Source organism: Lipophrys pholis (assembly GCF_963383615.2).
Source record: "Lipophrys pholis genome assembly, chromosome: 17".
Classification (NCBI taxonomy): domain Eukaryota; kingdom Metazoa; phylum Chordata; class Actinopteri; order Blenniiformes; family Blenniidae; genus Lipophrys; species Lipophrys pholis.
In genome coordinates this window covers 896,138-920,973 of record NC_137643.1, presented here as the reverse complement: position 1 = coordinate 920,973, position 24,836 = coordinate 896,138, and the positions used below count along the sequence as shown (strand labels likewise).

Sequence of the window (24,836 nt, the reverse complement as noted above, 5' to 3'; positions counted from 1 at the left end):
TGGGCAAAATGTACCGAGGACCTAATAAAAGTAAGTCTCAAAGGACTTTGATCACGTTTTTGAAACCCCCCAAAAAATGTCTTAAGCCTTTAACTCCTTTTAAAACTATTTGTAATGCCACTTTTTTAAAATTAATATGCACATTAATTCCAGAATTAGGAAAATGACGTGTAAGACCGTTTTCATTATGGTGTTGACTTAGTGTCAGTCTCTTAAATTGTTGGTCTTGTCTTGTTCTTGAGATGCTCTGGTCTTGTTCTGGACTTGGTCGCAGCCTCTTAAAGTCCTGGTCTTGTCTTGTTCTAGCGATGTCCTAGTCTAGTCTTGGGTTAGGGTTAGACTAACCCTAACCCTAACCATCCTCGAGTTAGGGGGTCTTGACTTCAACACTAGTAGAAAACTTTGCACCCTGTCTTTATATTTTTTTGTATAAAGAAGTATTTCAGAGGTCTGCACCTTCAATACCGACAAGATACTAGAGTACTGTGATACCGAGGCAGGAGAAGAAGGGCTTCTCATACCAGACCAAGAGGTTTCCATCACCAGTCTCTTTGGTACTCAGTTCAACAATGATCAGTACAACATGAAAATACTTTGTTGTTTCCGTTTCAGACTGAAAGAGAACCCCCCCCCCCCTCCCCGGGCCCCGGCCCCCCGGGCAGTATGACGTTGGAGGAGGTGACCGTCCGTCTCAACATCCAAAGCCCACCGCCGCATTCGCATCCCGAACAGAGAGAATACTTCAGAACAAGCAGGCTGGGGTGCTTCCAGGACCAGGTAGAGAAACGACTCTGGGAACGACTCCGTGTCACTTTGGTTCTGAAGGAAATCAGGAGGATTCTGTCGGATCTGTGTGTGTGAGAAAACTTCTGAATATCATTCAGAGGTGTCAAACACATTTTAGTTCAGGAGTCCACAAACACTCCAAAGTCATCTCGACTGGGCCGGACCGGTACATTAGTGCCATAATAACCTTTAAATTCAAAGTTTTTCTTTAATAAAAGAAAATATATATCTTTAATAAAAATATCTTAATTTTCACACCAAACAATTACGACAAAAAAATGAGTCCAATCCCAACATGAAACTAACTTTAATGAAACTTTCTGGTGAAAAACACAAAGAAATGTTCCAAGAACTTCTCTCATAAACATCTACTGAGCATGTGCAGAAGAACCCTTTACTCGGACCGTGGAGCGCAGGACTGGTAGACGGAGCCCAAACAGTTTGAAAGTTGTGTTTTCTATGTTTCCACGGACACGGAGTGTTTCGAAAAGTTGTGTTTTCAGTGGCTCCTAACAGCGTTGCTTTGTAAACAGACCCACAAAACCCAATTTGGTTTTCACCTGAAGACGTCGTGTCAATGGGGCTGACAGCCCAGCAGGAGCTACAGTGGAGGATTACATAGAAAAGATTATTCTATATTTCAAATGGAAAGAATCTCACTCGCACAAGAGAAGTTATACTTTTCATTTGCAGACTATGTATAAAGATTCATTACGTAGATTTTCTTTTCATTCAAAACGTCTAACAAGCACAACTAAAGCTGTGCTCTGTCCATCAGGAGCAGACTATACACTGGACACTATATTAACCATGATCAGACGCATCTAACCTGCTTAAGAAGACTTTTTACTGCCTATTGAGCCAAAAATAAATCATTGATAAGAACATCATATAACATAAAAAGACACGAGAAGTCGCTTGTTTAACCAAATATTCTAAGTTATTGCCAGAAGAAGCATGTAAAAGTTCAGTTTGAGATCTTCTACACTTCACAACCATTTCATGGGGTCGAAACTCTCCGTCTTTCTCTCTTCAGGTTTTTATGATCCTCGGGTTCGAAGCCGTCCTCCTTCCACGACGTCTCCCGGCTCTGGGTTCCTGTCTGAAGCTCTTCTGAAGAGCAGGACGGTCGGACGGTTTTCACATCGGGCAGGATGAGAATGAACGTCGTCTGATATCGGAGTACGTGTCGGTGTGGCCCGGCGGCAGCTGCAGGTCCAGTGAGGAACAGCTGAGATGTCCACATGACAGCGGAGGGTGGAGTGTGACTCTGTATGTGAGCAATGTGGGACAACTTCATCTCAGACAAATGGCTGCATCAGAACCTCACCGGACAGCCGGGTGAGTGGAGAGATTCCTCCACATCTGACCTCTGAAGGACAAGTCATACACCCATGCTTTCCTGATTTGCACCACAATGCTTATTTTCAGATTACTGTGATGTCGAGTAGAGACAGAAACCATCAAATAAATGACCAAAATGGTATTCAGAGTCTCCAAGAACTTACTAAGAACTAAACCTATAACAATCAGACCAAAAAGAGAGCGAGAATCATCTCAATGTCTCACCTTCAAGATACAAAACTACCACACACCTCATAAATAACCACAAACTACATTTAGAAACGACACATCATGACCACAGGGATGCAGAATGACTCCAGACAAACACACAATAGCCTCAAAATGGAAAAACTGAGACTGAAGAGAAATACAGAACCCCATCAAAAAGAACCAAACATCTACAGATGAGCTCAAAATCACCTGAGAAAGATCACAGATACACAAAACACAACCGTGACTAGATATACCGTATACTGATCAGGAAATAAACTGTTTCCCAGAGACACAAACTTACAACAAAATGACACAAAGATCAGATATAAAGGCAGATTTCATCCTGAGTTTTGGTGTTTCATTAGTTCTTATTACTGGATATGAAATGAATGAAGCTTTCCCTGCTGTGAAGGGTTAACGATGGAGTACTGACAGTATCACAGCTGCTCTGTCGTCATTATAACATGACGTCCCCTCACAGTTTGTAGAGTCGTTTCTCACATCTACGTAGAGTTTGTGTTCCAGATGTTGAAATGAATTTCACAGAGATGCTTTCTGGACTTGGAGCGACGCCGTCCCTCAGACCTGCTGGGCCAAACTCTTTTTCTCTCCATCGTCTTCAAACCGCAGCTTCGTCTGCTGATAGCAACACCAACTGGAGGCGCTTCCCTCCCACACTGCAGCAGCTGTAGTTATATTCAGACTCTGACTTCAGCAGTGTGCTCTCCAAATATGTGTACTCGCCCTGTAAAACCCAACCATTGTGCACTCTGCGGCTTTACTTCCAGAGAGTTTCATACCTCGGCTCCCAGACAGAGCTGCACTCGCCCTCCTCTTCATCTCTCCGGAGGTTTTCAGTGCAGGTGCAGGCTTTTTGGGTCAGAGGGGAGTTTTTCGTAGGCAGCGTGCAGCAGGGGTAATTACTGACATGCCTCTGTGGGTTTAGGGGAAGTACTCAGAACCTCCCCGTGTCTCAGGTGCAGGCAAGTGTGAACACGCACTGTTTCAAAGAACGCCTCAGAGGGGAGATCCTCTCTGCCGAAGCAGCAGGTTAAAAATCCTCACCGACCGACCATCTATGATTACTGTGATGTGGAACGACCTCACAACCACTAGGGATTATTTTTAAAGTAGTTTTATTTTGAAATGACACATCAGAATTCCTTCATATTAACTGACTGGTCTCCTGGCATGGCTTACTATCACTGTGATGTGGAATGACTTCATAACAACCAGGAATTTTGGAGTAAAATCAACATGAATTCAATGAGTCTTTGGTTATATTCTAATTTTCAAAGGGATTTTATTTTGAAATGACACATCAAAATTTTCTAATATTGACCGAGTGGTATCCTGGGATGGTCGGCCAAATCAATAAGACAATTCATCAAATGTTTGGCTTCAAATGGATTTTATTTTGAAATGCAACATCATATTGTGAAATAAGATGGACATGATATTATATTGTAAAAGGATTTTTGAATTCCACCCATACATTATTTGAATGAACTTTTATTATGTAGTTTTTAGCTGAATATGTCATTCTTTAGAAAAGTTCTCAAGGATTCATGGCGACGTAATTGGAGCTTTTATTTTGAAATCAGTTATCGGACATAGAACACTGCATAGTCCATAAATGACAGCGGCCGCCGTGGAGCTCGCTTGACTTCTTCTTTGAAACTGCGGCAGCATCTGTCTCCTGGTCTGGACAGTTACTAGTGGAGTATTTACCAGCAGTACCAGCAGTACCAGTAGTACCAGCAGTAATGACCGATGTGAGCAGTATTGAAACCTCTGACTGCGTTCAGCTGTTGGGAATCATCTGACGGACTAAACCACTCCGCTCTCATTCCTAAACAGACAAATATTTAGTTTCCTGTTGTAAAGCACTGTAAACACGTCTGGTACAGATGAAAGATTGTGCAGAAGAAAAAGACACATTTCCCAGAGGGGTTCCGGATCTCGGTTGGCAGATAAACCTGATAGTTCCAGAGTGATTCAGTTGGTACGGTCCAGTGGTTCGACACGCGGTTTGTTTCTGAGATCTGTGACGTTAGCCCGCGAGCGGGAGGAACTTCCGGTACAGTGCAGCCTTCAACAATAAACCCCCCTCTAGAGTAAGTACTCTAATTACTCTCTGAGGACTCCAATTACTCTTAATCACACAAAATATATTTGGAATTGTGTGATTAAGTGTAAATGACAACATTGTGTTGCTTCAGCGGCAGGAAGGAGCCGCAGCATCGTTCATACCTGCTGCTGGGAGTTTGTTCATCAGCACAAACTAAATGTAAATACACTGTCCTGGTACTGCTGTACAGGGAAGTACTGCAAATATTGTAAATGTTACTGCTCCTGTGACTGTGTATTTTCCCCCATCTTGGTCTCTGTATTTCTATTTATTTATGTAGTTATCTACTTATTTATTCACAGACTATTCTCTGTGTGCAGCTATCCTGTCTTTAACTGTTTTGTGTAACGTAGAACTGCTGCCATGATGACCGAACCTCCGCTTGTGGGATTCATAATGTCTGATTTAATCTCACCTATTCCAGTGTTGCTGTTTTTCTCTTCGTGAATCTGACCACATGAATTTCTATACTTTGTTCTATTTCTTTGGTCTATTTTTTACTTGTTTATATTTTAGACAGGACACCAGAAATGTCTATTCTAATCTATTACATTCTTATTCTATTAACCCTCTTGGAGAATTTCTTTTTTTCTATTTCTAGGTTGTGAGAGGCGGCCGCATTATGGCGCTCCATCAAGCTGATGGTGTCGACCTGTCCGCTGTGGGTGTTGAACCGACGAACTCTTTGTACTCTATTATCACTGCGATCTATTCCATTTTATTGATTTCCATCATAAAGATATACAAAATATAATAAATCTTTTGTACTCGGGTGCAGGGACTATTCTATTCTGTTCTATTCTATTCTATTCTATTCTATTCTATTCTATTCTATTCTAGTGTTAGATGCCTTTTTAATTAAGATTGATGGCAGTGTTGACTAATGTCGTCCTCCAGAGAACATTTGGAAGATCTTGGGAGTCTTCTCTACAACAGGAGTGTATTAAGGTTGTATTAGCGTTGAACAACGTCCACGTTTAATCATCAGTTTCTTGTTTCGTTGTAGTTGTTGCTCTATAAAGTATTTCTATTCGTTTCTATATGTCAACAAAAGTCCCACGAACAAGTGTTTTATTGTGAAGGAGTAGAACGGAAGTGGCGTGCACCTCTACTGCAGCTTGACTGACGTCAGAGTGACGCTCGTGAGCCTCCCACAGTAGATTTTCCAGTAAAGCCCTCCACAGCCCAGTCTATTGATCTACTGAGTCTGGAACACTCAGACCTGCTCTCTTCCTCCAGGACTATTTCAATCTCTCTCTCTCTCTCTCTCTCTCTCTCTCTCTCTCTCTCTCTCTCTCTCTCTCTCTCTCTCCTCTTTGGGTGTTTTCGTTTTCTTTTCTTTTTTTTTTTTTATCTTGTTTTTGCTTCTGATCTGTGGATTTACAAAAGGGCGTGTTTGTCAGATCTGGATTGGGAGTTTCATCTCCTGTAATCTGAGGAATGACAGCAACGGGACCGGGACTGAATGGAAACCATGGATTATAAGGAGCTGGGTCGTCATCTGGAGGAGAAGCTGACGCTGACTGACAAGAGTGAGTTTCCATTCCAATCATTCACTGGAAAAAGCTTCTGATCATAGTGTGATGATGAGACCGTGTCATGGCTGGGATTAATAAATGAGTCAGATTATCACTCACATCCTGGAAATGCTGCGCCGTGCGGCGCTCTCCATGACCAAACCTGTCCCGGAGGGGGGGCCCCGGTCCCGGTCCCGGTCCCGGTCCCGGTCCCGGCCCCGGCCCCCATCCGGGCTCACACCGCCCCTGACCCCCTGACACTGGAGAGCACATCACAGTCAACATGCAGCACAACCACAAATCATGACAACATGCAGGATGAAGGCTCAGCTGGATTTATGTCCAATCCCTGTAAATATCCAGATTATATCACTAAATCCAGCTCTTCTCATCATATCGACACCAGAAATCTCTTTTCTCAATGAATCTGCACCACAAAACATTGAAATCTTCTCATAATCTTAATTTGATTGATTCTAGGAAGCTTGATTTGTCTAATAACCTTTAAAAAAATCCTCAAATGTTTTTTCTGAGGCTCAAAATACAGATTTTCTTCTATTTCTGGACCTTTTATAGTAAAATCATTGAATTCTAGAACCCCATCTGATGCATTATTTTAAAATAATGTCATTTTTGTGAACATCCAAGATTGCTATAGCTGTTTCCTTTAATGCTGGCACACATTCACTTATTGAATTATTGATCTCAGTCAGCTTCAGTACTCCTCTATACAGTATTTCTGCAGTTTCAATGTGTTTGTCGGCACAAGGCAGCAACACCACAGACCAGAAACGCTTCTGCAGCTCAAACTGCGTACGAATGAACACTCATGGAAAAGTAGGAGGATGAACGAGTGGTGCAGATGTGATGGAAGGAAGACGCTCTGAAGAAACTGTCTCTCATGTCATTCAACATTCATACACGCTGAGATAAAACATGAATTCATCCATACTGAGGTTCATCAGGAGCTGCACCTTCACCCGATGACGAAGGTGACTTTCTCCTGCCCTCCCCCACGTTTCCCCCCGGATGGAGGGGGAGGGAGGGGGGGAGGGAGGGAGGGAGGGGGGATGTATGGAGCGAGGGCGGGATGGAAGGATGGAAGGATGGAGCCTTTCTATCACCGCTGTGTGTGTGTGTGTGTGTGTGTGTGTGTGTGTGTGTGTGTGTGTGTGTGTGTGTGTGTGTGTGTGTGTGTGTGTGTTGGTTCCAGTCATGCTCCTGCTCACACGTGTCACCCTTCATAACAACACCTCGTTTTTCAGATTTCGTGTCAGAAAGGTTTTGAGTACGACGCCCGTTTCCACGGAAACTGGAGAAACGGTGAAAGCGATGCAGTGAGCATGCTGGTCCAGGAGTTGGCGCTGGTGTTTGTTTTTGTAATGAAACCACTCACACATCTAGAGATGGGGAAAAGCTACTTCCTGGAATGCTGGTCCTGGTCCCGGTCCTGGACCTGGACCTGGTACTGGTCCTGTGTGTGTGTGTGTGTGTGTGTGTGTGTGTGTGTGTGTGTGTGTGTGTGTGTGTGTGTGTGTGTGTGTGTGTGTGTGTGTGTGTGTGTGTGTGTGTGTGTTGCCCTCAGGTCTAATATTTGACCCTCTAGTTGGAACGATCCTCTGCAGGTCAGTTTCTTTGAACATTAAACATTTTTCCTGAACGACTAAACATGCTGGTATTGTTCTGGCCCAGTCCGGCCCGGTCCGGTCCGGCCCTGCCCGGCGGCCTGTTGAAAACAAAGTGTGTTTAGGTTCCTGGACTGGTCCGGCGGTCCAGGGCAGCAGGATCCACCAACATGTGAGGTTCTGGTGACGGAGAGAGAAAGAGGCAGAGGGCGTCAGATAAACAGGAGCATTCCTTCCCTCTGACTCCCTCCAGAGCCGCCGGCCTCCTTCTGCACAAAGGAAGACAAAGCCTGGCGGGTTAGTTTGTTTCTGCCGGCGGGGCTGGAGGGGGTGGGGGGGGGTGGGGGGGGTGGGGGGGCACCGTGAATCTGAATCCAAGTGGTTCATTCAGGTCTGAAGGCTGCAGACCTTCCTAATGCCTGTGGATCATCCCAATCCTCAACGCCCTTCCTTACCCTTCCTTACCCCTCCTTACCCCTCCTTAACCCTCCTTACCCTTCCTTACCCCCTCCTTACCCTTCCTTACCTCTCCTTACTCCTCCTTACCCTTCCTTACCCCTCCTTACCCTTCCTTACCCCTCCTTACCTCACCTTTCGTGTCACCTCTCATCAAAGATCAGCCGTCCAGCAGCTCCATTCTGTCTGAGGGCAGTTTTTACTCGCTGGAGGGGCAGGATAGGAGCTCAGACCCCCCCCCCCCCCCCCCCCCCCCCCCCACACACACACACACACACACACACACACACACACACACACACACACACTCGGGGAGTGTTGGAGTCAAACTAAGCCTCTCCAAGACCTGACATGTTCAGAGCCTCCCAGTAGGAGTGGCACCAGCTTCCTCTCCACAGAACTTCACTCTTTCTTTCTCCCCCATTAAATAAAAAGCTTCCCTGCTGACTCGCCGTCCACACGGACGTTTGCTGCCCGGCCAGCAGCTCAACGCTCCTCTGTGGAAGTGATCATGAGACGTGGACTCCCTCCGGCCCTGAGCCGCCGTCACGCTGACGTTATGTTCTTGGAACACTTTCAGGATCACAGGCCGACTGGAAATATAGAAGCTGAACTAGAAACCCTCGTCTGCAGATCTGTCATTAGTCCGACTCCTTCATTAAACTGAAGCTACTGCAGTCTCCAGCAGAAACTCTCAGAACTGCAACAACTGGGAGGTTTTTATCCCAAAATATGTTGTTTTGCTCACGTAAGAGTCTGAAGAAGCTGAATCTTATTAAGTTTACTGCTGGATTAGAAGGAGCCACAAGGATCCGAGTGTTCGACGCTTATTAAACTGTTCAAATGACTCGCAGCTCTTTGTTCTTCTGCATTTCAGGAACAAATACAAAAACTCTAAAGTGACAAATTCTCCACAAAACTGTTGTTTAGAGAAAAATCTTGCAAAAACCACAAACAGAACCAGAACCAGAACCAGAAACCCAGATCTTAAACACACGAAGGAGCTTCAGAGACAGAAATCATTCACACACACGCTGAGCTGGAATCCTGCTTTTAGGCACAAGTTGGTGTTTTGGGTGTCCCTCCACCCGTACCCGTACCCGTACCCGTACCCGTACCCTCCACCCGTACCCGTACCCGTACCCGTACCCGTACCCGTACCCGTACCCGTACCCGTACCCGTACCCGTACCCGTACCCGTACCCGTACCCTCCACCCGTACCCGTACCCGTACCCGTACCCGTACCCGTGCCCGTACCCGTACCCGTGCCCGTACCCGTACCCGTACCCGTACCCGTACCCGTACCCGTTAGCTTGACCGTCATAATGACGACTGGCTGATAAAACTGTGTGAGGGTCTTTAGTTGAGCTGTTTTGGTTTATTCCCTCCCTCCTCTTACAGGAAGTAGATTAAAATAAGGATTCTGGGACAAGACAAAACTTCACAAACTACATTGATTCCAGCTTTTCTGCTGTTTCTGTGTAAATGGATGTTTTCAAAACGCTAAAACGATGCGTGTGTTGTCATGGAAACGGGGCCTTTATATGCAGTGTGCCACTGTTGTTAAGCGCAGGACGCTCCTCACCGGAGTGAAGATCAACTTTCCTCGTTCACTTCACAGTAAATCGGTTTTAATCCAGTTTTTAGTTTTAAAAAGACCAAAGTTGGTTTTGCCGGTCGGCTGCACGTGAAGCAGCGTGAGAGTCACCGTGATGCGTTCAGGAGCGTCTTCGGTATTGATCCGGTCCTGGAGGCTTCTCCGTCTCACCGGGGGATTTTTATTATTCTGCCGCCTCGACACTTTCTCCGCTCAGCTTCACCTCGTCTATTAATGTTTAATTGTTCCACAGTAATGCAGCTGAAACCTTCTTAACGCACACCGGCTACACAGGAGGCGTGGTCAGATCGTCTGGCGTCCTGAAAGACGAGTCTTAACGACGTCTTGCTTCAGGGCAGAGCAGCTTCCTTTATTTCTGATCTGATTCATTAAAACATCCTGCTGAAGTCAAATACTAGAGAAAACACGCTTCTAATCAAATCTAAGTTTATTTCTTGCCCCTCAGAAAGTCTCCGGGTGGAATTTCCCATGGTTCTTTGTGGGCGTGGCCTGTAGTTCTAATCATGTCTGATTGGATGAGGACGCGCTGTATCGTCTCCAAGGCTTATTGTTTTTCTTTATTTATCTTCATCTGGTTACGATCAAAGTCTTCAAATGTTTGGATCCTCAAGACTTTCAGAGAGGTTTTCTTTCTTTTGTCGTCTCAAGAAACAAAGTTACGGTTTTCCATTCGTCGCCCCCTCCTGGACTGGAGGTGCAGTGCATTTACATTCATTTCTTTTCTCGACTTCAGCAGCTTCAACTCCTTCAGGACTTTATGTTCTGGTGGAACCAGTGAGCAGGGGAACCCTTCAAGATGTCTGTGTGCTTTTCACGTTGCACAGGAAGTTAATACTCAACTGTATTACTCTACTTTAGAGTTTTAGAGACCTGGTGAACCAGGGGTGTTGAAGAAGGTCTGCAAGAGGCTGCAATCTGCCCAAAGCTTCAAGAAAAGGACAAATATTTAGATGAAGTACCAAAAAGGTCTTTAGACCCGAGCTGAGATTCAGTGCTGCTGCCATGAGAGTGAGGTACCTCGGTCCATCACACGATCCTGGGAGCCACGCTGCCAGCAGCAACTCTGTCAGAACTCCCAGAATGCCTCAGTGTTTTCAACATGTTGCACCAGAAGGTGAAATTAAAAAGGTCTTTATGTTGATCTTGTAGTAAGTACTTGTTTTTAGACGATTCCATCAGGTGACCTCTGCAGCACAACGGAGGAAAACGGTTTGAACTCAGAGGATGTTAGGACTGAGGATGATGGTGAACGGCGGGGGTGAACGGCGGGGGTGAACGGCGGGGTCGAACGGCGGGGGTGAACGGTGGGGGTGAACAACGGGGGTGAACGGCGGGGGTGAACAACGGGGGTGAATGGTGGGGGTGAACGGCGAGGGTGAACGGCGGGGGTGAACAACGGGGGTGAATGGTGGGGGTGAACGGCGAGGGTGAACGGCGAGGGTGAACGGTGGGGTCGAACGGCGGGGGGGGGCGTCGGCTCACGTTGACCAGCAGCAGGCCTGGCCTGAGACCTGGAACCCTCCGATCCTACAGAGACGCTCTGAAGACGCTTCATGAGCTTCGTGAGCTTCAGTCACTTGTTTTTTGATTTTCTGCTGCACCAGGGGATCGATTGGCTCTGCAGTCTCCCGCAGCGACGCCACCTCGTTACCCAGAGTGCACTGGGGCGACCCGCCATGCTTCCTCTCATCCAGGATCCTTGAATGGACCTGGAAACGTGTCCGAGGATGTGATGTTTGTGATGCGCTGAGCATCGCCGTGTCCTCCAGCTTTCCATCGCCCAGAAAGATTCAAGCTTTCTTCACTTCCATAACTTCAAAATAAAATCTATAGACGCCACGTCAGAAACATTCCAACAAAACATTCATTAAACTAGTTTTATAGAGAGAAAGTCATGGAAAAATGTATTTATATTCTGTTGTTCCAATAAATAAAAAACATGATATACAGTATATATATCTGTTGTTGCTGACATGCCACGGGACGTTCTTCAATATTTAATATTTTATGCAAATAAATGAGTGAATTTTGGATATTTTTACTTAAACTGAAGAAATGTAGAGATTATTGTTTGAAACTTTAATATTGAAATGAAACATCGAGAAAAGAAACTTTTCAGTGATTGGAAGTAGTTTAAATTTTATTGTCCTTAATATGTCCCTTCTATCAGCGTGATATTTATCTTCTTTATTAGTTCACTTCTTTCTGCGATACGATTTTATTTTTTGCTGTTGTATCTCATTTATTTATCAGCTTTTGTTTTGTAGGTTATTTTTCTTTGCAGGAAACTGTGTCTGCTACTATCCAATACACATTTCTTTGTTATTCTTACTGGGTTGTTTGCTTCGTGTTTATATTTTTGGATTTATTACTTTTTTGATGCAAGAAAAAAAAGATTTTTGTACAAAATTAAGACGAAAATGTGTGAAACACATAATTGTGATTCTCAGGTAAACTACTTTTATAACCAGAATTGTGATTAATTGTCCCCAGACGCACCATGAGGACAGTAGTTTTTTCAAATATTCACATTTTTGCTGAATTTATGCAGAAAATATGCATGAGTATTTCTCCTGCTGTATTTATTGTCAGTGCAAGTAAAACTACAAGTGCAAAGATTCTTTTTTTATGGACAGAAAAAAGGTCAAAACATTTTTTTTTATTTCAAAGTAATTTTCCACGTCTGGAAAAAAGAATAATCTGCAAAGCCTCAATACAGAGAGTTTCTCCTCCGTTTCTCCTGGAAGCAGGAATCTGCTCGGTCATGCTTCGCTCAGGAATCTGCTCGGTCATGCTTCGCTCAGGAATCTGCTCGGTCATGCTTCGCTCTGTTTATTTGAGTCGTCCTGTCGAGCTGAACCCAGAAGAAGCTCCAGATTAAACCGGAGCCTCCAGCGCCGCCGGTCCACCTTACTCAGTTATGTCCTACTTTCTGGGTCCAGAACTGCAGCAGCTGTGGTCTAAATCCGCTCCTGTTGACTCCGTGTTTCCATCACTCAGCCTCCGTTTGGGTTTTAGGAAATCAGAAGTGAGAGTCACGTGTTGACTCTGTTATGAAACCAAGTATTTCCACTTTATTACAGTACTTTAAAAGATGTTTCTGTACTTACTTGGACTTGTTTATTAAGATGAGTCAGAGTCACAGTGAAAGCAGCTGATGGGAAATGTAAGTGACGTCGATGTTTCTTGTTTCTATTTTAAGGTATTAGAGCATCTTCCTCCCAATAACTGATGATGTTAATGAACACAACAAACAGTAATCGGATACAGTATATACACATAAAACACTTTGAGTGATGTAAATACAGCACAGCAGGTACTCCCTTGAGTTACTAGTTGCTTTGTATTTTCAGTAACTAGTAAAGTAACTTTCATGTTTTTCAACTGGTTGAAATCCTCTTGTTCCTTTTTCAGAAATGCAGTATTTCTCCCTAAAATACTTTAAAATATATTTTCTAGAGATTATATGGCCACAGTGTTTGTGCACCTGAACGCCTCCTGTGCAGGAACATGAACGTCCACTGCTCTGCTAATCCTCCTCCTGCTGCTCTGCTAATCCTCCTCCTGCTGCTCTGCTAATCCTGCTGCTGCTGCTCTGCTAATCCTCCTCCTGCTGCTCTGCTAATCCTCCTTCTGCTGCTCTGCTAATCGTCCTCCTGCTGCTCTGCTAATCCTCCTTCTGCTGCTCTGCTAATCCTCCTCCTGCTGCTCTGCTAATCCTGCTGCTGCTCTGCTAATCCTCCTTCTGCTGCTCTGCTAATCCTGCTGCTGCTCTGCTAATCTTCGTTCTGCTGCTCTGCTAATCCTCGTTCTGCTGCTCTGCTAATCCTCCTGCTGCTGCTCTGCTAATCCTTCTGCAGCTCTGCTAATCCTGCTGCTGCTCTGTTAATCCTGCTGCTCTGCTAATCCTCCTGCTGCTGCTCTGCTGAACCTGCTGCTCGCACTAAAAAGAAGAGCTCAGCTGAGAAACGAGGCCTCGTCTTGTTTTTATAAAAGCTTGTTGTCGTGTGTTGCTCCAGCCTGAAGCGAGTCACATCTCTGTTTTTGTTGTTGTTGTTAATGAGTGCTCTGTTTACCGCTGACCGTGGTTATGATGTCATGATGAGGTCACCGCTGAGAAAGTGACTCCTCAGCTCAGACTAAGCAAACTACGTCACATTGAGCTGCTGGCTCTATTTCCAGAGTTCATCCCTGATTTGACCTCATTTTGGACACGTGGCCACAGTATAGCACACCAGCTAGGACGCTCTGCTGAACCTACTGCTCTGCTGAACCTACTGCTCTGCTGAACCTACTGCTCTGCTGAACCCGCTGCTCTGCTGAACCCGCTGCTCTGCTAGACCTACTGCTCTGCTGAACCCGCTGCTCTGCCAGACCTACTGCTCTACTAAACCCACTGCTCTACTAGACCTGCTGCTCTGCTTGTATCTGTCCTCATTACCAGCAGTGAGGTGACGGAGTCTGAGCTCAAGAAGTGAAACTTCAGACACAAATATTCCTCCTCCCTCCATCGCCGAGGAAATCCTGCGACAGTTTCTCCCTCTGACCTCTGACCTCTGACCTCTGACCTCATTAGTTTTACCAGCAGATAAAAAGAGAAGCAGGACGATTGAGTAACGGATGATTCCAGAGTGATTGCTGGTTCCTCACACACACACACACACACACACACGCACACACACACACCTTATGCAGACAATGGAGGCTGACCCGTTTCACACAGTTTGAGTTTCTACAGCCAGCAACAAGAAGAAACATGGACCTAGATTGATTGGGTCGTGACTGGGGAACCGACTTCTCTGTGGTTCTAAACAAGTTCTGGTCCCAAAGTGACAAACATGCAAATCCTCTTCGCTGCTTCGAGCTTTAAATAGATAAATCAGCCTCTTTCCTCTGGATCTGCACTCGTATACCTCCAAACATACTGCGTTTGTCCTTTTCAGAGGGTTTTTTCATGTACAGCTCTACACGTAAACACTTCAGCTTTATCTTGATCCACTCCTCAGTTCTGTCTTTCTTGTTCGAACACGTCTAAACACCGTTTCTCTATTTATTTTCTTTGTTTTGCAGAAAAAGACGGTGAGACCGATTTCTGTCAGAAAATGTTAAACACTTAAAGATATTCAGTTTTAAACCTCAAGAAGTTGTTTTTAATTGTTGATTTCAAAGTTTCCTGAATGTAAATCCAGATTCTTTTCCAGATCTTTATGAAGCCATTTATTGTCGTCTAGTTTTTCTTTCTCATTATATTGCGTTATAGATTTAAATCTATTTCCATGTCCAGATGTTTCTGTTCACTGTTCATTCATGCTCTGCAAATTTTAAACAACCAATGAAGTTATAGATTATAAATATATGATGGAAGTGTGATTAATCAGGTTTGATTCATCGGCTAACTCCTCGTCAACGTGAAACTTCCCTGAAACAAACGTTTTCACATGAAAAGTCGTTTTAAGACTTTTTTCCTCCCCCCAGCCGTGACTGAGCTCCGTAATGGAAAACCTCCACAGTCACTAATGAAAAGCTTCACGTCTCCTTTGTTTCCCGTGAGATTGAAGACTTGGTGTTTGTGAAGTGACTGAGGCAGGACAGTTTGGCGCGTGAGGACGGAGCGCCGCCGGCTGTCTGCTGTCTTGAGGAACCAGCTGAGAGTCATACGCTGAGCAGCGAGCGCTCTGTAATCTAACCTGGAGTAACTGAAGGGTTTCTCCTCTTTCGTCGCTCCGAGCGGCAGAGTTCCTCCATGTCCTGATGTCATTAGGAGCTGTGGAGGCGATCGCCGCCTGAAGCTCGTTGCTGCTTTGTGGCTCTTTAAGTCACACCCGGTCGACTCATTGACCTTTAAATCTGCTGCTGCTGCTGCTGTGAGAGGAAGCTGCACATCTTTACTTGTATTCGGGTTTATTTATAGTCAACAAACAGAAGCGTCTCGTGGTTCTTTTGCAGTCCGATAAAATGTGGATGAAAAGCCAAAGGTCCCACATGAGCAGTGGAGCAGAGGGTGGAGAAGGAAGCTCCTCTTAGATAAAGAGAAACAGCCAGACTGGATGATCTCCCTCTTCTCGTCTCTCGTCAGGAGTTAAGTGGATTTTGGAACCATTGAAATGGAATTTTCAATTGAAAACAAAGAAATTAGATTTCCACATGTCAAAGACGCCAGAATAAGACAGAATCTAGAAAACAGAAGTCGTTGGTTGATCAGCAGCTTCTCCGACAATAAAACAAACATTTAGACGATCAAACAACTTTTTCTTTTTCTTCTTTTTTACCACTTTTACCACCAAAACATTTATATTTTCCAGCTTCTATAACTGATTTAAGTGTTTTCAGACTAAAGTTCCTTTTAACATTTTCAAATGAAAACAGAAAAATCTTCCGCGACATCTTGCCGTCTGTTTCCATGACAACGCTGCTCGGACCCACTGGAAACACAACTTTTTGAAAATGGCTCCCAAGGTGTAACTTTTCTAAACCCTTCAGACTCCGTCTCCTTGGAAACCGGGGAAAATACTCTGTTTCCATGAAAACAGGAAAAACACCACTTTTCTGAATCACTGCTACGGCGCATGTTCACCGCGGTGGTACTAACTAGTACTAACTAGTTCTGCACATGCTCAGTAGAGACTGTCAGAACAAAGTTTCCTCCGTGGAGTCCATATTCTCCTGGGACTTGGTAGTTTTATTTTGACAGTCACCGTGATAACAATCCAACCTAGTGGTCTGTCCAACGTCTGTGTTCCCCCAGTGTTTAGAGCAGATTGGTGTGTGTGTGTGTGTGTGTGTGTGTGTGTGTGTGTGTGTGTGTGTGTGTGGTTTCATCAACAAAACAACCAACAGCGCCAACTAGTGGCCTGACATGTTAATGACTTCATTTCCACTGTCTCTGCTGTTTCCAGGTAAACGGACATCGTTACTGAAATGTGAACACAAATCTATTGTGAAACAAAGATTCTAAAAGGTTTTGAAGGTTTTCACCTGAGACGTCTTGATATCGTCATGTGACTCAAACTTTACAGGTCGATGGTTCCCAACCCTGTTTTTCCATCAAGCCACCAGAGATGGTCTCAGAAGCAGCAAACTGTAACGCCAATCCAGCAAACACACTCAAGTAGAAGCCTTCACAGAGAGAAGCATCTTGGGGTTTCCCAGCTCCCCTCCAGGTTCTACAAAGTCTTTTATTCTGCTTTTCTTTGACGGCCTCAGATCAACCACAGCCTTGGGCCCTGTCTTCACTAGAAGTTAAAAAAAAATGCATGAATGAATAAAAAGTGAATTCATAGCTGACGTGACTCTCCTGCTGTCACACTGGATTCTTGTTTTGGTGGCAGGAATGTGTTTCCTCTGGTCTCCCCGGGGGGGAGGAGCTTCTTACCCAGCAGCCTTTAGTGTTTCTCTGTCAGCGCACAGAGGAAAGGTGAAGACGTCCCTCAGGGACACATGGGGCTGCTTTTTAGGTGAGACATTCCTGGAGTCCGTCTGTGAAGCTAAAAACTAACAGATACCGTCCTTCTGCTTCGACAGCGCGCTGCAGCGTGTTTGATCTGCTTCCTTTGTGTGGATCAACTGATCAGATGATCAACTGATCAACTGATCAACTGATCATCTGATCAACTGATCAACTGATCATCTGATCAACTGATCATCTGATCATCTGATCCTCCCCAGGCAGACCGTAAAATAAAAGCACAGGAAATGTGGATGCCAGGGATTCCTGAGGTCTGCCTGACCCAGATCCAACATGTCCCCCTCGTCACACACACACACACACACACACACACACACACACACACACACACACACACACACACACACACACACACACACACACACGCACACACACACACCTTATGCAGACAATGGAGGCTGACCCGTTTCACACAGTTTGAGTTTCTACAGCCAGCAACAAGAAGAAACATGGACCTAGATTGATTTTGTGGAGTGAGATTATTCTGCACTTAACGACAGTGATACAGGTGATTTCCCTCCGTTCCTCTGCTCATGATGCCCACGGGAAGAGTTATGGATAACCTAGTATGTTTATAGGAGATCAATATTTACCAGATCAGAGCTGTAAATGGAGCCGACTGGATCACTGAATACAGTGTGCTTCAGTTACTCTGTCAGTTTGGTAGGTTGTTACCAAACACTCATTTCTGTCCTGTTAGTGCTGAAAACAGATGGAGGTTGTTTTCCTCTCCAGCGAATCTCACACACACACACACACACACACACACACACACACACACACACACACACACACACACACACACACGCTGTGTCGGAGCTGAAAACCTGCCGCCTGCTGCCACTCTGCAGTGACCGCCGTCCCAAGGTGCCTCCACAGTCGCCAGCCCCTTTTATGGCCGACGTTCTCAGTATGGCGCTTCTGGCTATTTATAACCCGGGTGTCTGTCCCTGTGACACAGAAACCCGAGGAGGCTGCAGGAGGACGTCCAGCTCAGTGAGTGTTTCTGTGTTGAACGGAGCTTCTCAAACCGGCTGCTCACCTGCTTCATGTGTGTTTCTGCTCTGACGCCTGCAGAGACACAGGAGCCTCGTTTCATCAGAACGCACCTCAGCTTTCAGTCTCACCTGCAGGAAATGTTGGTGTCGGGTGTCAGAAATCACAGGAGTTGAGGGGGATGTTGCAGCAAATTGTCTCTAGCGTCTTTTAGTTGCTGATATTTGCGATGTACCGAATCAAAACGAATCAAACAACAGAAAAAGTCCCAGTTCTCCACTTTGCTGTGCAGCGACCGTCCATGTCAGCTTCTCCCACCATCTGGGGCTTTGATGGGCGAAGCTTCAGTTGATCCTCCGGTGAACCAAAAGCTACCATGTCCAGGTTAACTGATGGGTGCTGCTTCGCTGACTGCTGATTGGTGGCCGCAAGCACCAATGGTTTTCCTATTTCCATCGTAAACTTTGTCTTTCATGCATTGGAGGATAAAATTCTGTTGTTTTGGCTGAATCTTGTATCACCTTGGCTGCTTCCATCTGAAATCCAATGTAATCAGACTACTCCATAGTTTGAGTCCCTTCCTGCTCATGTTTAAAGCTGCTGGCAGTGATGACCGTGGTTCATGTGGAGGTTTGGTGTATGTCAGACTGCCAAACCACAGATTTTACATGAACTTGTAGGTGGCGCTGTGGAGCCATTTGGCCCCGCCCATGTCTGAAACCAATGAAATACACAAAGTTCCCTGTGGTCTTTGTTCTGCTGGCGGTGGCACCTCGTGATCTGTTGTTGGTTTTACTTCCTTCTCTGCGCAGTACGGTGGGACTGGTTCTTCTCAGGAGCGTCGGAGTCCTTTGGGTCAACGGTGTCAAACAGAAGACGCTGCCATGGAAGCGAGCCAACGAGCATTTAGCCTCAAATCCACACTGTCAGGGGGAGTTTGTCAAAACTCCCAGAATGCAACAGCTCCAGGAGAAGTTTTATGGACATGTCATTGTATTTTGCTCCAGAAAGTTTCAATAAATTTGCTTTATGTTGAGATTCTAGTCATTTTCTCTTGTAATTGTTTAGTTTTGGGGAATATATAGATATTTTCATCACGTATACTCTGCACCACCACAAACTGTAAAGTCCACTAGACATGGTCTTATGTCTTGGAAGATGTTTTGATTCCATTTATTCATTAACATCCAGCGGTGCCTCATAACTAGAATTTCATGGTATCTGAACTCCAGCCGATGGCGTTCACTCCTCCGTCACCCTCTCAGTGTGTCCCACTCATTTAAACTCATTCAATTCAAGTCAGCCGCACTCTTGTTACCATGTAATCTCCTCTCGTGAGGAGGAGCACTCCAATCCTCTTTTTTCCTCAAATCCTAATCCTTTTTTTTTTCGACATCAGGTAGGAGCTGAGTCGTCCTGCTCCAGCCTCTTTATTCTCAAGGTTTCTTATCTCCGCACACATGAGCTTTAATTCACATCCTATTATTCCTCCGTCACCTCGGCCGGCGCTTTAGGCTGTTCTGGGATCTGGAGACGTTAATATGTTGTTTATGTGGTTCAGTCAGCGTTTGGACGAACCTGAGAGGAGCACCACCCTCCGTCTGCCTCCAGTGGAGATGTGGAGAGTTGGCCTCCAGCCTCCAGCCTCCATCCTCCAGCCTCTATCCCCCATCCTCTATCCTCTATCCTCTATCCTCTATCCTCTATCCTCTATCCTCTATCCCCCATCCTCTATCCTCTATCCTCCATCCTCTATCCTCTATCCTCTATCCTCTATCCCCCATCCTCTATCCTCTATCCTCTATCCTCCATCCTCCATCCTCTATCCTCCATCCTCCATCCTCCATCCTCTATCCCCCATCCTCTATCCTCTATCCTCTATCCTCTATCCTCTATCCTCTATCCTCCAGCCTCCATCCTCTATCCTCTATCCTCTATCCTCTATCCTCCATCCTCCATCCTCCATCCTCCAGCCTCCATCCTCTATCCTCTATCCTCTATCCTCTATCCTCCATCCTCCATCCTCTATCCTCTATCCTCTATCCTCCAGCCTCCATCCTCTATCCTCTATCCTCTATCCTCCATCCTCCATCCTCCAGCCTCCATCCTCTATCCTCTATCCTCTATCCTCTATCCTCTATCCTCTATCCTCCAGCCTCCATCCTCTATCCTCTATCCTCTATCCTCTATCCTCTATCCTCTATCCTCCAGCCTCCATCCTCTATCCTCTATCCTCTATCCTCTATCCTCTATCCTCTATCCTCCATCCTCTATCCTCTATCCTCCATCCTCCATCCTCTATCCTCTATCCTCCAGCCTCCATCCTCTATCCTCTATCCTCTATCCTCTATCCTCTATCCTCTATCCTCTATCCTCTATCCTCTATCCTCCAGCCTCCATCCTCTATCCTCTATCCTCTATCCTCTATCCTCCATCCTCCATCCTCTATCCTCCATCCTCCAGCCTCCATCCTCTATCCTCTATCCTCTATCCTCTATCCTCTATCCTCCAGCCTCCATCCTCTATCCTCTATCCTCCAGCCTCCATCCTCTATCCTCTATCCTCTATCCTCTATCCTCTATCCTCCAGCCTCCATCCTCCATCCTCTATCCTCCAGCCTCCATCCTCTATCCTCTATCCTCTATCCTCTATCCTCTATCCTCTATCCTCTATCCTCTATCCTCTATCCTCCATCCTCCATCCTCTATCCTCTATCCTCCAGCCTCCATCCTCTATCCTCTATCCTCTATCCTCTATCCTCCATCCTCCATCCTCTATCCTCCATCCTCCAGCCTCCATCCTCTATCCTCTATCCTCTATCCTCTATCCTCTATCCTCCAGCCTCCATCCTCTATCCTCTATCCTCCAGCCTCCATCCTCTATCCTCTATCCTCTATCCTCTATCCTCTATCCTCTATCCTCTATCCTCTATCCTCTATCCTCTATCCTCCATCCTCCATCCTCCATCCTCCATCCTCTATCCTCTATCCTCTATCCTCTATCCTCTATCCCCCATCCTCTATCCTCTATCCTCCAGCCTCTATCCTCTATCCTCTATCCTCTATCCTCTATCCTCCAGCCTCTCACCTGCAGACCATCTCCCATGTCTGGACGTCTTATGAAATAATTTTTTACTGCGTCGTTATGAGAACAGACAGTCTGACCGTCCTTCAGATCCATGTTCTCTGTATATCTTAAAGTATCCCCTAGTCTTCCTAGGGGGGAGGAGGAGGGAGGAGGGAGGAGGGAGGAGGAGGAGGAGGAGTAGGAGGAGGAGGAGGAGGAGGAGGAGGAGGAGGAAGAGCAGGAGGAGGAGGAGGGAGGAGGAGCCCAGGAACAGCAGCTTGAGGAGGGAAAACACAGCTTGACTCAAACAGGATGCATTCTGCAGTGTTTTGTCCCAATCGGTCGGGGTCAGGGGTCAGGAAGCGTGGCCTCGTGACCGGATCTGTGGGCCAGGATGTTTTAACACACACACACACACACACACACACACACACACACACACACACACACACACACACACACACACACACACACACACACACACACACACACACACACACACACACACACACACACACACACTTCGACACGATTCCCTTCACGTCGTCTCAGACGAGAGACGAGATGTTATCTTTGCTCGTGATCCAGGCCCAGTTTGCTCGACAACGTTTCAGGTGAAAAAGCATCGTTTTTACATTTACACAACAACCTTCTGAAAACAGTGTCGTGAGCATGTTGGGCCACTAGTTGGCGCTGTTGTTTGTTTTTGTAATGAAATGTCACAGAGAACAATGAGCTCTAAACATGAACACTGGGAGAACACCGACATTCTAGTGGACAAACTGGACGCTGACTGTCAAAATAAAAGTACCAAGTCCAGGAGAATATGGACTGGGAGTCATGACACCACGGAGGAAACTTTGTTCTGATTGGCTCAGCATTTCCCCCGATTCAAAACATTTTTCAAAAGTTCCGCCTTGGGAGCCGTTTTCAAAAAGTTTTGTTTTCAGTGGCTTCGAACACCGTTGTCATGGAAACAGACTCCAGAAATACCACCAAAGGTTTCAGTTTTCATTTGAAAATGTTGAGTAAATGCAGCTTAGAAGCACCTTTACTCTGAAAACTCTCAGTAAAAACAGGTGAATTGATATGAAACACTTTGACCAGTTATAGAAGCGGGAGAATGTGGATGTTTTAGTGGTAAGAAGTGGTAAATAAAAAGTCCATCGTTGGTCTAATGTTTTAAGTTTACTTCTCTGAAAAGCTGCTGACAAACTCTGAGTCATGCAGTTTCTCTAGATTCTGGACAAATGTCTTTTTTCTTTGACCTGTAAATCTAATTTCTACAACCTCAGTGCAGACAGAACCTTCCCACCCCCTCGTGGATCTCTGGTCCCCCAGTCTGTCCCCCAGCCCAGTTGGGTAACCACTGGACTCAGTGATTGTTAGTTTAGTCATTCTGATCTCCACCGTCCTGGATGAACTTGTGAAACTTGCCCTGCAGTCTAGTGGTGGGTTGGTTCTGTTGGGGGCAATTAAACTAATCAAGCATTAATTGTCCCGTGATAATCACTCTGCCATCATGTCCTCACCGCAGGCATGCAGGTAGAAACAGAATCACACAACCACCAGCAGTGTGTGTCTGAGGGCTTTAACCCTTTAAACACTAAAGTCCTCCAGTCGGGGGCAGATGGAAAGTTATTAACTACACCTAAACGTGACGTCACATACCTGATTAAACAGGAGAACCTCCGCCGGCTGTGAAAGGGTTAAAGGAGGTGACCTTCAGGTTGTCTCACCTGCTGCTGATGTCTTTAAGAAGACTGAAACCTTCAGGGACAGAACGTGGGCTGGTGTGTGAAAGGAAACGTTAATGATCCGTAATGAGGTTTGTCTTCTGAATGAAGGTCCAGACACACTGAGGCTAATGGCGTCTGACACCCCAACAACGTGTCTCACGTCAGGACGGAGCTGCAGCGACAGCCAGCAGAGGAAAACCTGCGCTGCCTGTCGGCTTGATTTACTCCGTCTGTCCTCTCCTTCGTCCCACAGCGCTGCCGCTGCAGACCGACTCTCAGGACGTCCACAATGGGGACAGACCAGCGGGGAAGGGCCTCCTGAGTCCCGACGACTCGGCCGTCTCGGACCTCTCGCCCAAAACAGACTCCAGCCTGCAGACGGAGACGCCCAGCAAGACAGAGGCGTCCTCCAAGACGGACGTCCGGCCCTCCACACCCGGATCCAGCAGCAGCCCGCAGCCCAAGAAAGGTACCAGCTGCTAGACCAGGACAGTGTACTGCAAATATTACTGCATATTCCAGGAAAATAAAGATTGTGTGTTTTGTACCTCAAAAAGGAGTATGGTGATCATAGAGTACATATAATATTCTGCACTGTCTTTCAATTAGAGTTATGGATTTATTTGTAGTATTTTATTACATCACTAACTTCAATATATTTGAAAGAGTATTACCTTATTGGACAATATTACATTATTTATTGCTTATTGTTCTGTCATTGCACTTTTAATCAGAATCAAAAATTGGAATTTGATTCCCAAGTTTGTCAAGAAGAAAACTTACTTGATGCAATATGAACCAAGAAAAACAAAATGGTGGACAAATCTACCCAAATCACAACGTTCTCATACCGTATCTATATTATTGTAATGTTTGAAGATAGAGGAGGAAGGTGCTCTATAATCTGGGTGTTAGTGGAGGAAGATGCTCTATAATCTGGATGTTAGTGGAGGAAGATGCTCTATAATCTGGATTTAGAGGAGGAAGAGGCTCTATAATCTGGATGTTAGTGGAGGAAGATGCTCTATAATCTGGATGTTAGTGGAGGAAGATGCTCTATAATCTGGATGTTAGTGGAGGAAGATGCTCTATAATCTGGATTTAGAGGAGGACGATGCTCTATAATCTGGATGTTAGCTCAGAAAACTTTAGGAACCTCCAATTCTGTTACAAAGTATTTTTTCCTTTATTTTTATCTTTACGTTTCTATTCCCTTCAAAATAAGCTTTAAAGAAGGGCAGGCTGTACCTCCATCAGCCTCCATCAGCCTCCATCAGGCTCCATCAGCCTCCATCAGGCTACATCAGCCTCCATCAGGCTCCATCAGGCTCCATCAGGCTCCATCAGCCTCCATCAGGCTCCATCAGGCCTCCGGTTCCAGTTTGTTCTACTGAACAGTGTTTCTGACCGCCGTGTTTTAGCTCCTCAGAGCAGATTGTTCCTCTGACATCTCGGCTTGTTTGTCTTCTGACGTTATTTGACTGGTTGCTCTCACATGTGAATGTGAATCGTGTCTTTAACAAAGCCTGTAGGAGGACATGTGGAGGCCTCACAACTCAGACACAACAAAGTGTCTCTGTACCTTTAAGAAGTGACAAGTATGCTTATGAAATGAGGTGACGGTGCGTTCAGGGTCCTTCTCTGTAGTTTCTTTTCTTCATCAGCTGTGTGGGAAGCTGGATGTAGAGGTGGGGAGGGAAGAGGGATGGGGTTGCCATGGAGACGAGCTTTGCACAGCGCGGAGACAAGGAGCCACAAAGGGAGACGGGCCCAGCTAGAACCCCGGGGGTCCTGCTGTGATGTCAGGGCAGCATCAGGATTCAGGATTCTGAAACTTTTCTTGTGACTTCACTCTGTTGTAGGAAAGAGTTTGGTTCTC

At 45.7% G+C, this 24,836-nt stretch overlaps 1 protein-coding gene across 7 annotated transcripts in view; it reads left to right on the top strand.

Annotated features, from left to right (window-relative positions):
• Positions 1 to 5,661: 5,661 nt before the first annotated feature.
• LOC308123037 (uncharacterized protein) overlaps positions 5,662 to 24,836 on the top strand; it is a 38,370-nt gene continuing 19,195 nt past the window's right edge. For all 7 annotated transcript variants that reach the window (XM_080485285.1, XM_080485284.1, XM_080485283.1 and 4 more), the window contains exons 1-2: positions 5,662 to 6,006; positions 23,211 to 23,426. In XM_080485285.1, the coding sequence (XP_080341411.1) occupies positions 5,940 to 6,006; positions 23,211 to 23,426 (283 nt within the window). In that variant the 5' untranslated portion in view covers positions 5,662 to 5,939. The remainder of the gene's footprint in view (positions 6,007 to 23,210; positions 23,427 to 24,836) is intronic.